Raw genomic sequence first — 18,824 nt, forward strand, 5'->3', positions numbered from 1 at the left:
AAAAAAAAAAAAAAAAAAAAAAACAGAAAAGAAAAAGAAAAGAAAAACGACAGTACAGAACCTGGCCGGCACGGCGGCTCACGCCTGTAATCCCAGCACTTTGGAAGGCTGAAGCGGGAGGATCGCTTGAGCCCAGGAGTTTGAGACCAGCCTGGGCAACATAGCAAGACCCCGTCTCTATTTAAAAAAGATAGAGCTCACTGTAGCATCTTCTGAAGATTAAATGATTTTAAACACTTAAAGCACTTTCAACAGCGCCTGAAAGATCCTCAGATTCTGACACCCCAGCGAGGATGGGGGCTTTCTGCGTGCCGACAGGTGAGGAAACCGAGGCACGTAAGCGGCAAGGCAGGGCCTTCCGGTCCTCGGTCTGCAGGTTCGCTTCCCCCGGCGCGGGGCTGCGGTGCCCGCTCCACAGAGAGGGCACCGAGGCTCCTTGGGGAGGCGGCAGCCGGGGCCCCAACCCCGCTCCCGCCACTTCTCGCGTGGCCGCCGCTAGAGGCCGCTCCCGGAGCCGCGCGCGTCCTCTCGCGGGTCCGCCCCCCGGGCCTGTTGGACCCGCCCCCGGCCCACAAGGCCCTGCAGGGAGCGGGCCCGGGCGCTGCGCGATCCAAGTCGGGTCGCCGTCCAGCCTGCAGCATGAGCGCCCCCAACGCGACCCCCATCTTCGCGCCTGGCGAGAACTGCAGCCCCGCGTGGGGGGCGGCGCCCGCGGCCTACGACGCGGCGGACACTCACCTGCGCATCCTGGGCAAGCCGGTGATGGAGCGCTGGGAGACCCCCTATATGCACTCGCTGGCCGCCGCCGCCGCCTCCAAAGGTAGCCCCCACCCGGCCTGCACCGTCCCCAGGGCCGCAGGGGAAACTGAGGCTGGGGCTGCCCGGACCCGGGGACCCACCCTCCCGCTGGGGCGCCTCTGTCTCCTGGCCTGGGAAGTGGGGCTGCAGGTGGGGGCACACGGAGGCGTTCACGGGGAATGCCGCAGGAGTGGGGCCCCGCACACATTAGGCTCCGCCTAAGTACCAGGAACTTCCTCTCCAGGGGGAGTGAGACCCCCCGCTCTCCGGATGGGGACCTCAAACGCGAGACCTGGGTGGAACCGGGTCCCCAGCTCCCTGTCTGAGATCGGGACGAAGGGGTCGTGCCAGGGAGAGGCTGCCCTTCTGTCTGCCTGGGAGAGCAGCCCCAACTCCCCTGGCTAAGAATAGCACCCAGAAAGCTGAGCTCGGGGAGACAGCTGTCCCCGGGGTGGCCCTGGCTTGCCTGGCGTCAGAGGCTGAGGGCTGCTGAGAAAGGACTCCCTGGCCCCGCACAGGCCCCATCCCAGGGCCGGGCCCCAGTGTTCGCACCCTGAAAATGGGCACGTCCAGTGTCCAGTGCCAATTAGGATTGGGGGTCATGTGTGGCCCACTGGGGAGCAGCCCTTCCCCTCCCACATAGTCTCAAGTCCAGGTCTTGCCTGACCACTCTTGCAAATCCAACTTTCAGATGGAGGGAGGGGGAGAGAAAAGTAACCAACCTGAGAGATAAGGGACCGGGGACAAACAGCGTGGGCTGGGCTCAAAGTCCAAGGCTCTTGCCTCCCCACAGCCCTGGCCCCAAAAGCGGCCATCTTCGGCCTCCCTGGCTGGTCATCCTCTCTCTGGTCGCTGGCCAGGGCCCACGCTGTTCCCGCTCAGGACTACTGTGTTCCGCCTGCCTCTGTCCATGCTGGCCCAGGGCGCCCTCCCGTCCTGTGGCAAATGTGACTCACAGCCCAGTCCAGCCCTGCGTCCCCTCCTCCAAGCAGACCCCCAGCTCAGCCCTGCGCTCCTTCCTTCAGGCAGCCTCCCCAGCCCAGCCTTGCCCTACCCTAGGCCCTCTACTCCAGGAAGCCTCCTCAGCCCTGCCCTAAACCCCCTCCTCCAGACAGACTCCCCCAGCCCAGCCCTGCGCCCCTTCCTCCAGGCAGCCTCCCCAGCCCAGCCCAGTCCTGTGCCCCTTCCTCCAGGCAGCCTCCCCAGCCCAGCCCTGCCCTGCACCCCCTCCTCCAGGAAGCCTCCCCAGCCCTGCCCTGCACCCCTCCTCCAGGCAGACCCCAGCCCTGCTCTGCACACCCTCCTCCAGGCAGATCCCCAGCCCAGCCCTGTGCCCCCTCCTCCAGGCAGTCTCCCCTGCCCTGCCCTGTGCCCCCTCCTCCAGGCAGCCTCCTAAGCCCGGCCCACCTAGTGATGTTGGGCGCCCTGTGTCTGCCCAGGGGGCCGGGTCCTGGAGGTGGGCTTCGGCATGGCCATCGCAGCGTCGAAGGTGCAGGAGGCGCCCATTGATGAGCACTGGATCATCGAGTGTAATGACGGCGTCTTCCAGCGACTCCAGGACTGGGCCCCGCGGCAGACACACAAGGTGCCCCTCTGCCCGCAGGCCCTCCAGGATCCCCACTCCTTGGGGTGAGGGCACTGTTTCCTGGGGTTGGGGGCCTGGGGCTGCCTAGAGGTAGAGGAGATGGTCTTCTCTCTCGGGAGTCCCCCGGCCGCTCCCTTTCTGCAGGTGGGGAGATCCTGGGGACCTCTCTACCCTGTCCACTTTTTCTTTTCCCCTCTTCAAGGTCGTTCCCTTGAAAGGCCTGTGGGAGGATGTGGCGCCCACCCTGCCTGACGGTCACTTTGATGGTGAGGGGTGAGGGGACATATCACAGGGTGGGCCTCCCAGCTCCACTGAAGCCCTTCCTTTGCTTGTGGGGGGCCCTCTGATGTGCACTGGGGGGACAGAGCCCAGGTGGGTGTGGGCCTGGCTGTGAGGGCTAGCAGGGCACCGGGGATGGGCACACTCACGGAGGAGCCCTGGAGGCGATCTCAGGGTTCTCAAGCCCGCGTGGGAGCCCCACCTCTGCCCACGGCCCCATCTCACTGCACCTCCACCTGCTCGGGGATGAGCTGGGTGAGGCTGGGCAAGGTGCTGAGCCCCGCCCTGACCGCGTGGGCTTCTGTCCTCCGTGCAGGGATCCTGTACGACACGTACCCACTCTCGGAGGAGACCTGGCACACACACCAGTTCAACTTCATCAAGGTGGTTCTCTCTGACTTGTTGGGATGCTGGAGGCCCTCGGGGAAGCCCCTCTGCCCACACCCCCACCTCCGTTCTGACCACTGGCCACTCCCCTTCCATAGAACCACGCCTTTCGCCTGCTGAAGCCGGGGGGTGTCCTCACCTACTGCAACCTCACCTCCTGGGGGGAGCTGATGAAGTCCAAGTACTCAGACATCACCACCATGTTTGAGGTGCGCCCACCTGGAGTTCCCGTGGGTCTCCAGGCTGTGACCTTGGTGGGGGTGGGAAGGGACTGCTGGAGCCACCTTGCTACCTGGGGAGGGTCCCTTCCTGACCCCCTGGGTGGGCTGGACTGTGCTGGTTCATTTAGAAACCAAAGTCCTTTGCCTGACGCGGTGGCTGCCAGGAGCGGTGGCTCAGGTCTGTAATCTCAGCACTGTGGGAGGCTGAGGTAGGCAGATTGCTTGAGCCTAAGAGTTCAAGACCAGCCTGGGCAACAGAGCAAGACCTCATCTTTACTAAAAAAATACAAAAAACTAGCTGGGTGTGGTGGTGTACACCTGTACTCCCAGCTACTTGGGAGGCTGAGGTAGGAGGATTGCTTGAGCCCAGGTGGCAGAGGTTGCAGTGAGCCAAGCTCGAACTACTGCACTCCAGCCTGGGCAACAGAGCCAGACCCTGTCTCAAGAAAAAAAAAAAAAGAAAGAAAATTAAAAAAAAAAAAATGGCCGGGCACGGTGGCTCAAGCCTGTAATCCCAGCACTTTGGGAGGCCGAGACGGGCAGATCACGAGGTCAGGAGATCGAGACCATCCTGGCTAACACGGTGAAACCCCGTCTCTACTAAAAAAAAAAGATACAAAAAATTAGCCAGGCGAGGTGGCGGGCGCCTGTAGTCCCAGCTACTCGGGAGGCTGAGGCAGGAGAATGGCGTGAACCCGGGAGGCGGAGGTTGCAGTGAGCTGAGATCCGGCCACTGCACTCCAGCCTGGGCGACAGAGCAAGACTCCGTCTCAAAAAAAAAAAAAAAAAAAGGAAATCAGGCTGGGCATGGTGGCTCACACCTGTGATCCCAGCACTTTAGGAGGCCAAGGCAGGTGGATCACTTGAGCTCAGGAGTTTGAGCCTAGCCTAGCCAACATGGCAGAATCCCATCTCTACCAAAAATACAAGTTAGCCAGGCGTGGTGGCGGGCGCCTGTAATCCCAGCTACTTGGGAGGCTGAGGCATGAGAGTCACTTGAACCTAGGAGGCAGAGGCTGTTGTGAGCCGAGATCGCACCATTGCACTCCAGCCTGGGCAACAGACCGAGACTCCATCTCAAAAAAACAAAAACAAAATGAAAATCAAAGTCCCTCACCACCTCAACAACCTCCCGTGGCTCCCCAGTGCCCTGTGGTTCGGCCCAAGCCCCGCGTGTTCCCCTCCCTCCGGCCGCCTCCACCTGGCTGTCTTCACTGGTTCAGCAGTGTTTGGCTGGCTGTTCCCTCTGCCTGGTGGAGGCAGTCTGTCTGAGAAGGGCTCTGTGTGGTTGCCCTGGGCTGCTGTTGTGAGAGCTGCCTGCGTACCTGTGGCCCTTGTCGAAAATGGGAACTAATGGCCTGTCTTCTTTTTCTGTGGTGATTCTTTGGCTCCACCCGCCACACTGGCAAGGTCTGGAGCACTGTGGAGTAGGTGCCCCGGGGATGGCTTGAGCCGGGTGATGCTGGTGTGGGGCTGGGGTTCCAGGGCTGCCCTACCGCATGCCCCACAGCAGCTGCAGCCGCCCACCCGGGCCTTGCCATTTGTAAACACTCTTCAATGAGGGGAGGGTGCACGTGACCCCCATGGCCCTCAGAGATGACCTGGCACCATCCCCGACCAGGAGACACAGGTGCCTGCGCTGCTGGAGGCCGGCTTCCGGAGGGAGAACATCCGTACCGAGGTGATGGCGCTGGTCCCACCGGCCGACTGCCGCTACTATGCCTTCCCGCAGATGATCACGCCCCTGGTCACCAAGGGATGAGCCCCCACCCTGGCCCGGCCACAGCTGTGCCCTCCTCCGTGCCTTCCTGGCCGGGAGCCTAGGCTCTCCCGCCAGCCTCGGGCTGATCCCGGCTGTGTGTCACCAGCAGCTTTCCCAGCTTCTCTGTGAGGGGTCACTGCGGCCCGCTGCCGGGTCTCTGAGGTGAAGTAAACACCGGCGCTGGCTTGGCTGGTCCACAGTGAGTTGTGACTGTTACTTCCAGCGGCTGCTCTCTCACCTCCCGTCCATCCCACGGACACAGGAAAAGCAGGTGACTCCCCTCCAGGTTTCTGAGCGGCCCCAGGACCCCCCCCCCGACTGTCTTGCCCATGGCAGACATCTCCAGCCGATGCCCGATGTCCCTTCCTCAGACGAAAGCCACTTGACCCTTTACAGTGGGGTCAGGGTCTCAGAGGGTGGCAGCATCATGGCCGGGTGAGTCAAGGACCCTTGCCCACCCCAGGCAGGAGCCCGCTTCTCTGCCCGCCCTGGCACACCCTGAACTCCTCCTCCTGCCTCAGGAGCGGCGTGGCTGCTGACAGCCCTGTGCCCCGAGCCTCCCGTTTCCAGGTGTTGTTTCCTCGCGGGAGGCATCAACCCCGCTAGGCCCAGTGCAGGGGTAGCCCCACCTGCCTGACCCCAGGAACATCCCAGGTCCTGCCTGTCCGTGCCCTTGTGCCCAGCTGGTCACCCCACGCCTCCCGCTTTGCCCCCTGCGTCCACGCGCGTGCAGCCCGCCCATCTTCCTGGGGCCGTCCTGCCCGCCCTCTCTACTGACCTCCGTGCCCTGAGAGAAGGCCGGCTCCTGTGCTCTGCACTCCGGCCCGGGACTGCTGTTCCGCTGGCCGATGCCCCGTCCCTACCCCCGCATGTCCTGCCTCCAGGCTGGGCGCCTACTCCCCACCCCCGCCCCAGTCTCCTGGGACCCATCCCAGCCTGGCCTGTCATAACTGCCGGTCCCCAGCACTGTCCTGGTGCGCAGCAGGCATGCAGGGTGGGCCTGCAGAGCGGGGTCTCCAGCACCGGTGGCGTCTGGCACTGAACACAGGAAGATGGGACGTTTGCTGAATGAATGCACGTCCCTGGTGAGGACTGGACTTCGATGGATGAAGGGGCTGGTGGGGTGAAGCCAGGGTCCCCCGAAAGCCCTGGGTGGAGAAGGTCCCCAAAGTGGGGTCAGACAGCCTGTGAGGCTCACGGCCCTGCCCTGCAGCCCTTTGGTTTGGACCAGGTGCCATCTCCCCATCTCCCTGGCCCCAGCCCTCAGCTAACCAGCCCATCCCACTGCCTGGAAATGGGCCAGAGGGCAGTGGCGACCTGCCCAAGTTCACACACAGGCCACAGGCCACACTCTGAACCCTGGGGTAGGCTCAGACGGGCTCTGGTCAGCCTGCCTTAAGGCACAGTGGGAGACTGAATCAGGGCCCTCCCAGGAGGGAAGGGTGTGGGGCCTTCCATGCTTGGGACTTTGGGCTGTGACATCCACACCAGGGTCTTCACAGAGCAGCAGGAAAGGACCTGCTGGCAGGCACAGTGCCCGTCTCTGCCCCTGGCTCTGCTCCAACCACCCCCAACCCAAGGGCGGCATGCTGCTGGGGGTCTGTGGTCCCCCAGGTCCCTGGCTTCTTTCACCCACACACCACACTGGGAGGCAGCGGCCTGAGGGCAAATTTATTGACAACCTTACGGGACAAAAGCAGGCTGGGGACAGGACGGCGACAGGCTCCGGTGGCAGTGGCGGCACTACCTGCGGTACCAGATCTGCACCCTCCGCTCCCGCTTGATCTTCCTCTGCAGCTGCAGGATACCGTAGAGCAGGGCCTCGGCCGTGGGTGGGCAGCCTGTAGGGACCTTGCCTCAGTCTCCCTTCCCGCAGCCAGAGCCTGTGTGACCACTTGCACAGCGCAGCCGGCTCGGCTTTTGAGGGGCCTCCCGTGCCAGCCTGAAGGTGGAGGCTGGTAGCCCAGGGTGGGCGCAGGGGCCAGGGGCTGGCAGCCGGCGTGGGGGACGTCCCTGCAGGAAGACTGGGGTCCTCCCCTGGGCAAGGCCCCACTGCCTTCCTCCCGTGGCTCATCCTGGGCTGCCACAGGAACCTCCTGGACAAGATGCTGACCTCACTAACCCGGCCCCCAGCTTTAGACCTCAGGACTCCATGGGGACCAGCGCTCACCAGACACACTTAGCAATGGGTAGCAGGGCCTGGGGCTGCTCTGGACGGAGATGAAGACGGGGGGCTGGCCGGAGGGAGGGGAGGCGGCCCAGGGCCCGGGCATCCCACAAGGACCCGATGACCCCCTTTCTGAGCCCCAAGCCAGAGCTCTTTGCTGGGGATCCCCCAGCCCCAGCTGCTGGGCAGGCTCAGAGCAAAGGGCTTGAGCAAGAGGACACAGCCCAGGGCCCAACAGGGACAGCAGGAGTGGACACAGGTGGGAAAGGACAAGGGCCACCACAGGGCCTGGGAAAGGGCAGCTGGGCCCCACCTGGCAGAGTTCGGGCAAGTCCAGATTGTCGAAGGAAGGGAGGAGCACAGTCCGCAGGGAGGGAGGGGCACAGTCCGCAGGGAGGGAGGGAGGGGCACAGTCCGCAGGGAGGGAGGGAGCACAGTCCGCAGGGAGGGAGGAGCACAGTCCGCAGGGAGGGAGGAGCACAGTCCGCAGGGAGGGAGGAGCACAGTCCGCAGGGAGGGAGGGAGGAGCACAGTCCATGCTCGCACCCTGCCCCTTTGGTCTGCACTGCAGAGGAAGATGCCAGGGGCATGGGCTGAGCTCCTGACCCGGAATGGACCTCTCTGTGCTGAGGAGGGTCACAGCGAGGTCCAGGCTGCCCTGTCCACTGCCCCTAGGTGACCTGAACAGTGCAGAATGCTGAGCAAATCAACGCTCTTTCCAGGGAAGCGGAATCCAAAGGCAGAACCTGTTCCTCCACTTTTGAGAGGCGCCAGGACGTGCCTCCCGCTTGCCCAACCCTCCAGACTCGGGACTCAGGGCTGGGCTCTCTGTGCGTGCGCTAATGCTGCAGCACAGGATGGCCAAGAACAGGACCTCTATCCCCTGTCCCACATGAGCGCCACCTCTAAGCCTGCCTACCATGGACCATTGTCCATGGTGTCCAGGTGAACGCCCCGGGTGGCCCTCGTGGGACCACGTGAGGCGCAAGACTCCCACAGGATCACCAGATATAAAGAATGTTCCCCATGCCATGTGAATTTCAGGTATGCAGCCAATGCTCCTTTTTAGTGTCAGTATAGCCCAAATACTGTTGGGATATACTGGTACTAAACAATTACTCCTAATTGCTTTCCTGATGGTCAAACTCACCCTAACCTCACAGTCAAACTGAGTCTCCCACATTCTCATTTGCCAAAGGAAGTCCTGTGTGCCCTTCTGTAAGGGTGAGGGCGTGGGACGGTGTCCTTGGTCTCCAGGAACCTTCTCTCTTGGTATTTCTAACTGCAGGTCTTTGGTTTCTGTCAGGCAGGACCGTATGAAACTGCTTTAAAGCAGGCGAGTGTCAGGGATTCCACTCAGCCTCCCCTGCTCCCTCTGATCCCTCTGATGGCTGAATACATCGCCGACTTCTCACAGGGCACACGCTCCACTAAGACGGAGAGCCCGGAGTCGGCTCATCCATAGGATGGGGAAGCCCGCCGTCTGTTGGGGGTGTGGGACTCCCTCACATGGGCCGCCGGGCTCCGTGTGGCGCTGGCCCTGTCCCCAGCTCTCTCGTGGGCGGTGTGGTCCCAGCCCTACCTGGGACGTAGATGTCCACGGGCACGATGCGGTCGCAGCCCCTCACGACCGAGTAGGAGTAGTGGTAGTAGCCTCCTCCGTTGGCGCAGCTGTGGGGGAGGGGACGTGAGGGAAGCGTGCTGAGGACCTGCCTGCCCACCCTCCCTCCTCACAGCTGTGGGGGAGGTGCCGTGAGGAGCACCTGCCGGGGACCTGCCCTGTCCACCCTCCCTCCACGAGGCCTCGCCCCATCCCCACCCGCCTTCAACTGCAGGCCAGGCACCAACGAGGCTGGAACTTGTCACGGAGAAGCAATGAGCAAACATGTACAGGCTCCCCGAGCCTCCGTGGGACCAGTGGGGCGCGAGCACGCGCGTGGCTGCTAACTCGGGGAACAGTGCTCCCCTCCCGAGGGGGCTCCTGACCATCGATTCCTGGGGCTGGAAAGTGTCGGATCACATGTGTCAACAAAAAGCCACTTCAAGCAGCCACAGTGCCAACACCCAGCCCCTGTCTATGGGGCGGCTGAGCCTCACGCCAGGCCCTCGCCCGATTCCGGCTCTGTCAGTGAAGTGCTGGGGTCCACCCGGGGCAGGTAGCTGGAAACCCCAGGCGACCACACAGACTCCACTCCCAGCACTGCTTCCCACACTGTAAAAATGGACATAACCTGAATGCCCAATAGTGGGAGACGGTTATGAAAACTCTGGAATATTCTGATTCTCTGTTTAGAATTAGATCAGTAATATATCCACACAGTGGGACGTTATTCAGCCAAGAAAAGGAGCGAGGCTCGGACACAGGCCGCTGCATGGATGCACCTTGAGGATGTCATGCTCAGTGAGAGATGCCAGACACAGAAGGCCATGCAGCGTGTAATCCTGTTTCTGTGAAATGTCCAGGAAGGGCCCATCCACAGAGACAGGGAGGGGAGGTGTGGGCACCGGGGCTTGGAAGGGGATGCAGAGTGACTGCTGATGGGGACAGCGTTTCATTTGGGGGTGATGAGAATGTTCTGGAATTAGAGGTGGTGGCTTAAAAACCACTGAACTGCTCACTTTAAAAGGGTAAACTTCCCAATACCCAATCTCTACAAAAATTTAAAAAATTAGGCACAGTGGAGCACATCTGTAATCCCAGCACTTTGGGAGGCTAAGGTTGGGGGATCGCTAGAGCCCAGGAGTTCAAGGCTGCAGTGAGCTATGACTGCACCACTGCACTCCAGCCTGGGCAACTCAGTGAGACTCTGTCTCTAAAAAATAAAAATAATAAATATTGACTGGGCACGGTGGCTCATGAGTGTAATCCCAGCACTTTGGGAGGTTGAGGTGGGTGGATCATGAGGTCAGGAGATCGAGACCATCCTGGCCAACGTGGTGAAACTTTGTCTTTACTAAAAATATAAAAATTAGCCAGGCATGGTGGCGGGCGCCTGTATTCCTAGCTACTCGGGAGGCCAAGGCAGGAGAATCGCTTGAACCTGGCAGGTGGAGACTGTAGTCAGCCAAGATCGCGCCACTGCGCTGCAGCCTGGGTGACAGAGCTAGACTCTGTCTTCAAATACATAAATAAATAAATATTTTAAAATGTTAAGAGACTAAATACCTTTCAATGTTATGGGGAAATGACTAAAAATGATGGCAAGGCCAGGTGCGGCGGCTCACGCCTGTCATCCCAGAACTGTGGGAGGCCGAGGTGGGCAGATCACCTGAGGTCAGGAATTCAAGACCAGCCTGGCCAACATGGTGAGACTCCGTTTCTACTAAAAACACAAAAATTAGCTGGGCATGGTGGTGCGTGCCTGTAATCCCCGCTACTTGGGAGGCTGAGGCAGGAGAATCGCTTGAACCTGGGAGGCGGAGGTTGCAGTGAGCTGAGATGGTTTCACGGGACTCCAGCCTGGGTGACAGAGCAAGACTCTGTCTCAAAAAAAAAAAAAGAAAAAAAAATTATGGCAAGTTAGATGGCTGAGATTATAAAACCATCTACAGAACTTGTCATCACTTAGTGTGGGTAAAGCAGAGAACTGGGTGGAATGTGGGCCCTGCTGCGTGGGGGCGGACAGGAGCAATGGTTCTGGAGAGAGGACCCGCAGCACCTCTGCGTGGGGTGGAGGCACCAAGACGGCTGAAGGGCAGAGCTGGGACCACGTGGGATTTTCACCGAATGTAAATGACACTTTTGATAAGCGCCACTTCTGTACCTGGAGACGCCCCGCCCTGCACTCACCTCCCCATGGAGACCACGTAGCGCGGCTCCGGCATCTGGTCGTAGACCTGGAAGAGAGGTGGGGTCCGTGCACAGCTCACTCTGGGGGCGGCTGGGCGGCGGGGAAGAGGCCTACCTTGCGGAGCGCTGGGGCCATCTTGTTGGTGAGTGTGCCGGCCACGATCATGACGTCGGACTGGCGCGGGCTGGCGCGGAAGACCACGCCAAAACGGTCCATGTCGTAGCGCGGTGCGGCCATGTGCATCATCTCCACGGCGCAGCAGGCCAGACCGAAGGTCATGGGCCACAGAGAACTCTGCGGAGGCCAGGCTCGCGTCAGACGCCACCCCTGGAGCCCCGCCTGGCGCGGCATGAGAGTCCACGTGGAGCACCTAGAATCCCCGGCTCATGTCCCGGGGCGGCAGCCGGCAGAGGTGAGAGGCACAGCGGCTCCTGCAGGTCGCCTCCGGGCCCCAAGAGAGTTTTCAAGCGCGCCCCACCAGCCACGTTCAAAATAAAATAGAAACGGGTGAGATCTGTCCTCATCCCACAGTTCCGCGAACCCAGTGTACCCTAAGTCCCACCATTTCAACAGGGGGCTGCAGCCACTCTCTGAGCGTGTGGGCTACAGGCGAGAAGCAGCGCAGGTCTAACCGGGAACTCTCTGCATTAACTAGATCTGGGCCCGCATACCAGGTGCCATGCCTCCGGGAAGCCCTCTCGGATCTCCTTGGCCACTCCCTCCCTCTCCTCCACCCATGTGGCTTCTCATTTCCCCCACGGCTCCTGCTGTCGCTGCACACAGCTCTGAGACCTGGCAGGGGCCCCTGCTGCATGTGTTGGCGGGTGACAGGGCCAAGCTACAGAGCGAGGCAGGGCTGCCCGGGCAGAAATGGCCAGGCTCACTTGCCCGCCAGAAGCCTGTGTCGGGATGGCCTGCGGCCATTCTCGGGTTCCCTCCATTAGAAACTATCCTGCACTGGGCATCCCTGTCTGGACCACTGCGGCCCTGGCAGGACGTTCACTGTGGCATTGTTTAGGAAACAAAAAACAAAAGGAAACAGTGAACGTCCATCCGTGGGACACTGCTGAACCCGGGCTGTCGCGGCAAGTGCCGCAGGCGCTGGAGGGAGCTGCCCGTGCTCACGCTGCAGGGGCTGTTGTCACAGGCAGGGAGGCTTTAGATGGGTACTGAGAAGGATCTCCTGCCTTCACACGCGCTCCTTTTAACTTAAAACACCACTTTCACCTTAAAAGAGAAACAAGAGGAACACACAGAAGCCAGAAAGAGAATGACGGAAAGGGAGGAGGTCATTTCAAGCAGGGTCTGAAGACTCAGATGGAACCACAGGCCGCCAGGCCAGCACAGGGGCCTCCGGGAGGGTCCAGTCTGCTCCAGGCCGCAGGAGTGTGTGTGCATCAGTGAGTGTGCCTGTGTGCATGCATGCGAATATGTGCACATGCATGTGTCCACATAAGTACACGTGTGTGCGCGAGTGTGCATGTGTGTGCATGTGTGCGTGTTTTTGTGTGCGTGTGTGCAAGTGTGTGGATGTGTGTGCATGTGCATGAGTGCGAGTGTGCGTGTGTGCAAGTGTACATATATGTGCGTGTGTGCGTACGTGTGTGCATGTGTGTGCATATGTGTATGTGTGCATGACTGCGTGTGTGGTGCATGTACACACGTCTGTCCATACAAGTGAGCTTGCATGCACATGTGCGCATGTGTCCATGCATGTGTTGTGTGTGTACATGTCGGTACATTTGTGTGTGTGTGTATATGTCTGCCTGTGAGTGTGCAGAGAGGCCCTGGCGCTCCAGGAGGGCCTGCAGCTCATAGTAGACTCACCCGGCGGGCCCAGTTGACGAGGTCATCCAGCTTGGCCACCACATACTCGCCCCGGCTGCTGGATTTGGGAACCATGGCTCCAGCCTTCGGCAGGGCAGGCTGGGCACTGTCACAGAGACACATGGGCACAGGAGGCGTCAGCCACGCAGGTACTTCCCAGAGGCGGATACCTGCCCCCACGGCCGCACCAGAGGCCTGGACCCACATGAGGCCAGGGACCAGGATGTGCGACCCCTTCCCCGCCCTATCCAGGCACCCCTGTGGCTGCAGCGCTGATGCAGAAAATGAAGGAGGGGCGGGGGTGGGGCAGGGGGTACGGCCTCCCCCAGAAGGCCAGCTTCACCTGCTTGGGCCATCGGTGGCCACGCTCTGATGGACACCTCGTGCCTGCACAGCCGCGCCCACGCTGGAGCTGCCGGGAGATGGAGCGCAGGTCAGTGGCCGTCCCAGGCCCCTCCGACTCCCCCAGTCGCACTCACTGTTGTCCTGCTTCTCCCCTCCCTGATGCGGGACTGCTCTCGCCTCTGCCCGTCAGCACTTGGGCCACTGGCCAGAGCCCCTGGGGCCATCTGGCCACTGCTCCGACCCCGAATGATGGCCCAGACTTGAATGGAGTTTCTTTTGTCATGTACCCAGCAGGTCAACAGTGTCCAAGCAAGGACGGTTGCAGGATCATCCACAGAAGGAAACTGGGACCAGGCCTTCCACATGTGACCAAGGTCAGATCCCTGGGCATGCGCCCTCACCACCCTTTCAGTCGCCTGGGTCTCCAGGAGGCCTGCCCTTGGCTGCCATCTGCACAGAGCTCACAGAATGCCTTCCCATGACAAGTGGCGGTACGCTCTGACGGTGCTGAGCCAGGCCCACAGGGCTTTCCTCCTGACTGTCCAGCCTTTGCCACTGCATGGACTGTTCCAGGGAGGGTCCCAGCACATCACGTGCAGCGTGCAGTGCAGACCGTCACCTGCATCCTGTCCTTAACACACCACGTGACCTTCACAAGGGCCCGTCCCCTTTCGTCTGGCGCTGCTGAAGGCCCCTCCCAGCTCAGGGCTGGAGACTCAGGCACTCACCGCAGACCAAGGATCCGGAAGCCGCCCAGGCCAGGAGCTGCAGAGAGGACCACAGGGGTGGGGACAGTGAGCCGCGGGCAGCACCAGGGGCCACTGATTCAGGACCCCTGGAGGGCCACAGGGCCAGCCTCCAGGCACTTCCCCGTCAGGCTCCTGCCCGCATGGCCTAGCTCTGACCCCACCTCAAGTGCCACTTAACAAACATTAGGTAACAAGGGGGTTTTCAGAATATGAGCGACTCTTAGTCCCCTGCTTGAGACCCCATGGCCCCAGAAGAAACCCAAATGCTGCCCCATCTCCCCGCCCTGGCGATACTCACCGGTACCTGCTGCTTTCCTGCCCCAGGGCCTCCGCGCCAGCTGCTCCCCTGCGGTGGACACCCCGCCTCACAATTGCACACCACTGGCCCCTTCTCATGAGGCAGGTTTCAGCTCAGATGCCCGGGGCGTCCCGCCTACACCAGCACCCCAGGTCCTCCTGTTGCCGGCACCCGGTTCTATCTCCATCTATGCATGCTTGTGGGGTGCCTGCCACCCTGGCAATGCCAGGGCTTCCCTGGGTGCCCAGTGCTTGTCCTGTCCTCAGCTGTGCCTGACAAGCGTGTGCCGGGTGCTCCAGGCCCTGGCTGGTGCTCGGGGGTTTCCCACGCAGCTGAGCACAGGCCCTATCCTCCAGGAATCTGTAGTCAGCTGAGCAGGCAGGGCGCTGCCCACATCAACCTACACAGCAATGCACCCCTAGAGGAGCCAGCCTCAAAGGAAGCACAGAGGAGGGAACGCGCCTACACGAAGGCTCCTGGGAGAGCCTTCCCGAGGCGAAGGCTGAGGCCAGAGCAGGGCCTTGCCACACCCAGGGGCACTCTGCGGCGGGGAAACGCCTGGAGGTGCCAGGAATCCTGGCTCACAAGGAAGAAGCCAGAAAGGCAGGCTTGGTGCTGGTGACGGCTAAACTGTGTCCCTCCACTTGACCTGTATCTGAAGGCCTAACCCCAGGACCTCAGAATGTGACTGCTTTTGGAGAAGGGGTCTTTAAAGGGATCATTAATCGCGGGGCGCAGTGGCTCATGCCTGTATTTCCAGCACTTTGGGAGGCCGAGGCAGGTGGATCGCTTGAGGTCAGGAGTTTGAGACCAGCCTGGGCAACACGGTGAAACCCCGTCTCCACTAAAAATACAAAAATTAGCTGGGTGTAGTGGCGGGCACCTGTAATCCCAGCTACTTGAGAGACTGAGGCAGGGAGGTAGAGGTTGCAGTGAGCTGAGATCATTTCACCACACTCCAGCCTGGGTGACAGAGGGAGACTCCATCTCAAAAAATAAAATAAAGCGTCATTATAATGTGGTGAGGTCATGAGGGTGGGCCCTCATCTGATATGACTTGTGTCCTTGTAAGAAAAGACTTTCAGGATACAAACACGTACAGAGGGAAGATGCAGGGAGCAGATGGCCATGGGCAAGCCAAGGACAGAGGTTTCAGCAGGAACCAACCCTGTTGACCCCCAGTCTTGGCCTTCCAGCTGCCAGAACTGTGCGAACATCAGCTTCTGTTGTTTAAGCTGCCCAGGTGATGGTACTTTGTTGCTGTGGCCCCAGCAGATGCGGGGTGAGGCCCGATGGAGAGGCTGTAGGCAGCTTCCAGGGGCCAGGGCCAGGGCCAGGGTTTGATGCCCCCGAATGCAACAGTTCATGGGGCCTTCTCCTGCCTCTGAGCCCCTCCCTCACCCCAGCCTTAGCTTCATCCGGGGTTGCTGTTTTCCATGGCCCCGTCCAGGCCACAACTCTCTGAAGGACACAGGCCTGTGACCTACTTCTTGGCATGCCTGAGGCTGGGCACAGCAGACAGGCTAACTGCCCAGCTCCAGGCTCTGGTGGGAGCTGCCCCACTCCGGGCATCAGTTTCCCAAGCTGAAAATTCAGGACTTTGGATAAGCTCCTAGCAGAGGAAATGGCTCTTCTGAGAACTTCTGAGGTGATGGGATTCTGTGCCTCTGCGTCCGGCTTTTTTTTTTTTTTTTTTTTGAGACAGAGTTTCACTCTCGTTGCCCAGGCTGGAGTGCAATGGTGCGATCTCGACTCACTGCAACCTCCGCCTTCCGGGTTCAAGCGACTGTCCTGCCCCAGCACCCCCAGTAGCTGGGATTACAGGCATGCACTACCACACTCAGCGAATTTTGTATTTTTAGTAAAGACGGGGTTTCTCCATGTTGGTCAGGCTGGTCTTGAACTCCAGACCTCAGGTGATCTGCCCACCTTGGCCTTCCAAAGTGCTAGGATTACAGACGTGAGCCACCGCGCCGTGGGCCAGGCATTCATTTTTTTTTTTTTTTTTTTTTTTTCTGAGACGGAGTCCTCATTGTCGCCCAGCGCTGGAGTGGGCAGTGGCCAGATCTCAGCTCACTGGCAAGCTCTGCGTCCCGGGGTTTATGCCATTCTCCTGCCTCAGCCCCCCGAGTAGCGGGACTACAGGCCGCCCGCCCACGCTCGCCCGGCTAGTTTTTTTGTATTTTTTAGTAAGAGCACCGGGGTTTCACCCCATGTTAGCCCCAGGATGGTCTCGTCTCCTGACGCTCGTGATCCGCCCGTCTCGGCCTCCCAAAGTGCTGGGATTACAGGCTTGAGCCACCGCGCCCGGCCAGGGCCAGGCATTCTTAACAAGGGGCCTGGTGAGGAACTGTGAACTTGCTTGGAATAAAAAAACAAAATGTCTTTGTTGTCACCAGCATCTTATGGAAAATTAGCCCTTTGTTCAATTCTTAGTGTAGGCTGGGTGCCGTGGCTCACCCTCAGGCCTGTAATCCCAGCACTTCGGGAGGTTGAGGTGGGAGGATTGTGTGAGCTCAGAAGTTTGAGACCAGCCTGGGCAACATGGCAAGACCCCCATCCATACTAAAAATACAAAAATTAGCCAGGCATGGTGGCGCACACAGCTACACAGGACACTGAAGTGCCAGAAGCCGGGAGCCAGAGGTTGCAGTGATGAGCCAAGATGATACCACTGCACTCCAGTCTGAGTGACAGGCAGACTCTGTCTCAATAAAAAAAAAAAAAAAAAAAAAATTCTTAGCACAGACAACAAAATATGGCAGTATTAGCAGGTCCTGTAATTTTTCACGAAGAGGAATCACAGAGGTTTCCTAGCCATGGTACAGGGGTTGCAGACCTTTCCGTATCGTCAAAGCCTGACTTGCAATTCTCACTCCTTCCAACCACAGTCGTAGTTAGACCTGCCGCTAGATCGCGTTCAGAAGGAAAGCGCTTAGATTACTAAGTAGCCAATCAGGTTTCAAGACAATCTTTTAATAACTGCCTCTCCGTATAACTGATTTCCTTGCAATTCTATGGATTTTATTCCATTCATTATAATAACTTTATCTGAGCAGGGGTTCGCAGGCTTCAGCTGATCCCAAAAAAGTCCCTGGAGCGGGACAGGCTGAGATCCGCTCTGCCAGAGGCCCTTACCCCACAGGGTTGGGGAGGGAGGTGGAGGGTCCAGCAGGGTGGTCTGGATGCCCTGGGTCCTGTTTCTTTCCAGGCCCGGCCCTGTAACCTCGAGGAGTCTCGGACCCTCAATGGGCCTCAGTTTCCCAGCATGTCAGGCAGGCCACGCTCTCTCCGGGGCATCTCAAGGGCAGCCTCGCGGGCTGTGCCCTGGTCTCGGGGACATGAGCGGGACCCCTCTAGCTTCCGCCCCGAGCGCCCTCCTGGGGCTGGGGGCTTGCGTCATGACCTGCCGGGTCTCGGTTTCCCCGACTGTACCCTGGACGCAATAACGGAGACCGTTCATCGCAAGCCAGGCGGGAGCCCGAGGAGCGGCTGGCTCGGAGAAGCCCGGAGAGGACGGCGGCCACGACGCCGGCACCGACCCACGACAACACCACGGCACCTGAGGCTCCCACGGCCCCAGACCCGAGCGGCCCCACACCCGCCGCCGGCGCCGCGCTCACCTGACAGCGCCGCCATCTTGGCCTCGGCCTTCAGACAACCTCTGAGGTCCGTCCTCCTTAGCGCTCCGGGTCCCTGGGGCCGTCGCCCAAAGAGGCTCGGAGCGCGTGCGGAAACTGAAACCCGGAGCCGGGAGGTTCCGCTGCGCTTTTGGCCTCCGTGGTCGTGCCTGCGCCGTGCATCCCCAGATCACCGGAGACGGAAAGGTCATCGGAGTGCGCGCGTGGGGGCCGCGAGTCTGCGGCAGCCCGACCAAAAGAGAGGGGATACTCATCTTTTTGTTATTACAGGAGGGCAAAAGTCCCCGCGCGTCCCTGGGTGGGCTCGAACCACCAACCTTTCGGTTAACAGCCGAACGCGCTAACCGATTGCGCCACAGAGACAGCGATGTCGCCGGGCGCCCGGGAAGACCTTATAAAGTATGTGCGGCCTGCTGACGCGAAACGAGCCACGCCTGCGCGGGGAAGGCGCTGCGCGGGCCGGAGTCACGGCGAGAGCGACCCCTGCCGCCCAGCCGAAATAGCTCAGTTGGGAGAGCGTTAGACTGAAGATCTAAAGGTCCCTGGTTCGATCCCGGGTTTCGGCAAGCGTTTTAGCGCCCCCAAAGATCATCGGTGTCTTTTGTTCAGCATTGGTCCGGCTGCCTCGCAGCTATCCCGAACCCCTTCTCGGAACATGACCCCATTCTGCACAGGAGTCGGGACGTGGACTCATCCCAAGGTAGAAGGGCTCATACCCAACAACCCCAAAGCCTCCTCTTCCCACCCCCAAGAGGTCATGATTTCAGCCCAAACTTCCCCCTTCCCTGACAAACCCTCGATCTCCCATCTTGCTTAAATTGCTAAGTTTACAGCCCGTACTAATTACATAAAAAACAACACTAAACGCCCAAACTAGCAAAACAGAGTTTGCAGAACGCTTTCTGCATGCATATCATCAAATTTTCATAATTCCACTGGAGGTTTTTTCTGCAGGTTTTTTTTTTTTTTTTTTT

The 18,824-nt window shown here is 60.1% G+C and overlaps 2 protein-coding genes and 2 non-coding genes across 6 annotated transcripts; 2 read left to right on the plus strand and 2 right to left on the minus strand.

Annotated features, from left to right (window-relative positions):
• The first annotated feature begins 547 nt into the window (after nucleotides 1-547).
• GAMT (guanidinoacetate N-methyltransferase) lies at nucleotides 548-5,235 on the plus strand. Of its 2 annotated transcripts, XM_017873026.1 has the most exons (6): nucleotides 548-820; nucleotides 2,238-2,383; nucleotides 2,586-2,649; nucleotides 2,979-3,046; nucleotides 3,148-3,258; nucleotides 4,892-5,235. In XM_017873026.1, the coding sequence occupies exons 1-6, from the start codon at nucleotides 640-642 to the stop codon at nucleotides 5,030-5,032; spliced, it is 711 nt and encodes a 236-aa protein (XP_017728515.1). In that variant the 5' UTR covers nucleotides 548-639; the 3' UTR covers nucleotides 5,033-5,235. The 2 variants fall into 2 exon arrangements, with proteins under 2 accessions (XP_017728515.1, XP_017728513.1); XM_017873024.1 differs by lacking the exon at nucleotides 4,892-5,235 and having other exon boundaries at nucleotides 3,148-3,555.
• Nucleotides 5,236-6,679: 1,444 nt separating this feature from the next.
• Nucleotides 6,680-18,179, minus strand: NDUFS7 (NADH:ubiquinone oxidoreductase core subunit S7). Of its 2 annotated transcripts, XM_017873027.1 has the most exons (9): nucleotides 17,833-17,863; nucleotides 14,210-14,257; nucleotides 13,891-13,927; nucleotides 13,161-13,229; nucleotides 12,818-12,923; nucleotides 11,105-11,284; nucleotides 10,990-11,036; nucleotides 8,782-8,870; nucleotides 6,681-6,873 (listed from the first exon to the last, which is right to left on the minus strand). In XM_017873027.1, the coding sequence occupies exons 1-9, from the start codon at nucleotides 17,846-17,848 to the stop codon at nucleotides 6,776-6,778; spliced, it is 690 nt and encodes a 229-aa protein (XP_017728516.1). In that variant the 5' UTR covers nucleotides 17,849-17,863; the 3' UTR covers nucleotides 6,681-6,775. The 2 variants fall into 2 exon arrangements, with proteins under 2 accessions (XP_017728517.1, XP_017728516.1); XM_017873028.1 differs by lacking the exon at nucleotides 14,210-14,257 and having other exon boundaries at nucleotides 6,680-6,873; nucleotides 17,833-18,179.
• Nucleotides 18,140-18,213, minus strand: TRNAN-GUU (transfer RNA asparagine (anticodon GUU)). Its single transcript has one exon. It is a non-coding gene; the product is annotated as a tRNA-Asn (tRNA).
• A 130-nt stretch (nucleotides 18,214-18,343) lies between these two features.
• Nucleotides 18,344-18,416, plus strand: TRNAF-GAA (transfer RNA phenylalanine (anticodon GAA)). Its single transcript has one exon. It is a non-coding gene; the product is annotated as a tRNA-Phe (tRNA).
• Nucleotides 18,417-18,824: the final 408 nt, after the last annotated feature.

Source organism: Rhinopithecus bieti, unplaced genomic scaffold (assembly GCF_001698545.2).
Source record: "Rhinopithecus bieti isolate Rb0 unplaced genomic scaffold, ASM169854v2 scaffold_7901, whole genome shotgun sequence".
Taxonomy (NCBI): domain Eukaryota; kingdom Metazoa; phylum Chordata; class Mammalia; order Primates; family Cercopithecidae; genus Rhinopithecus; species Rhinopithecus bieti.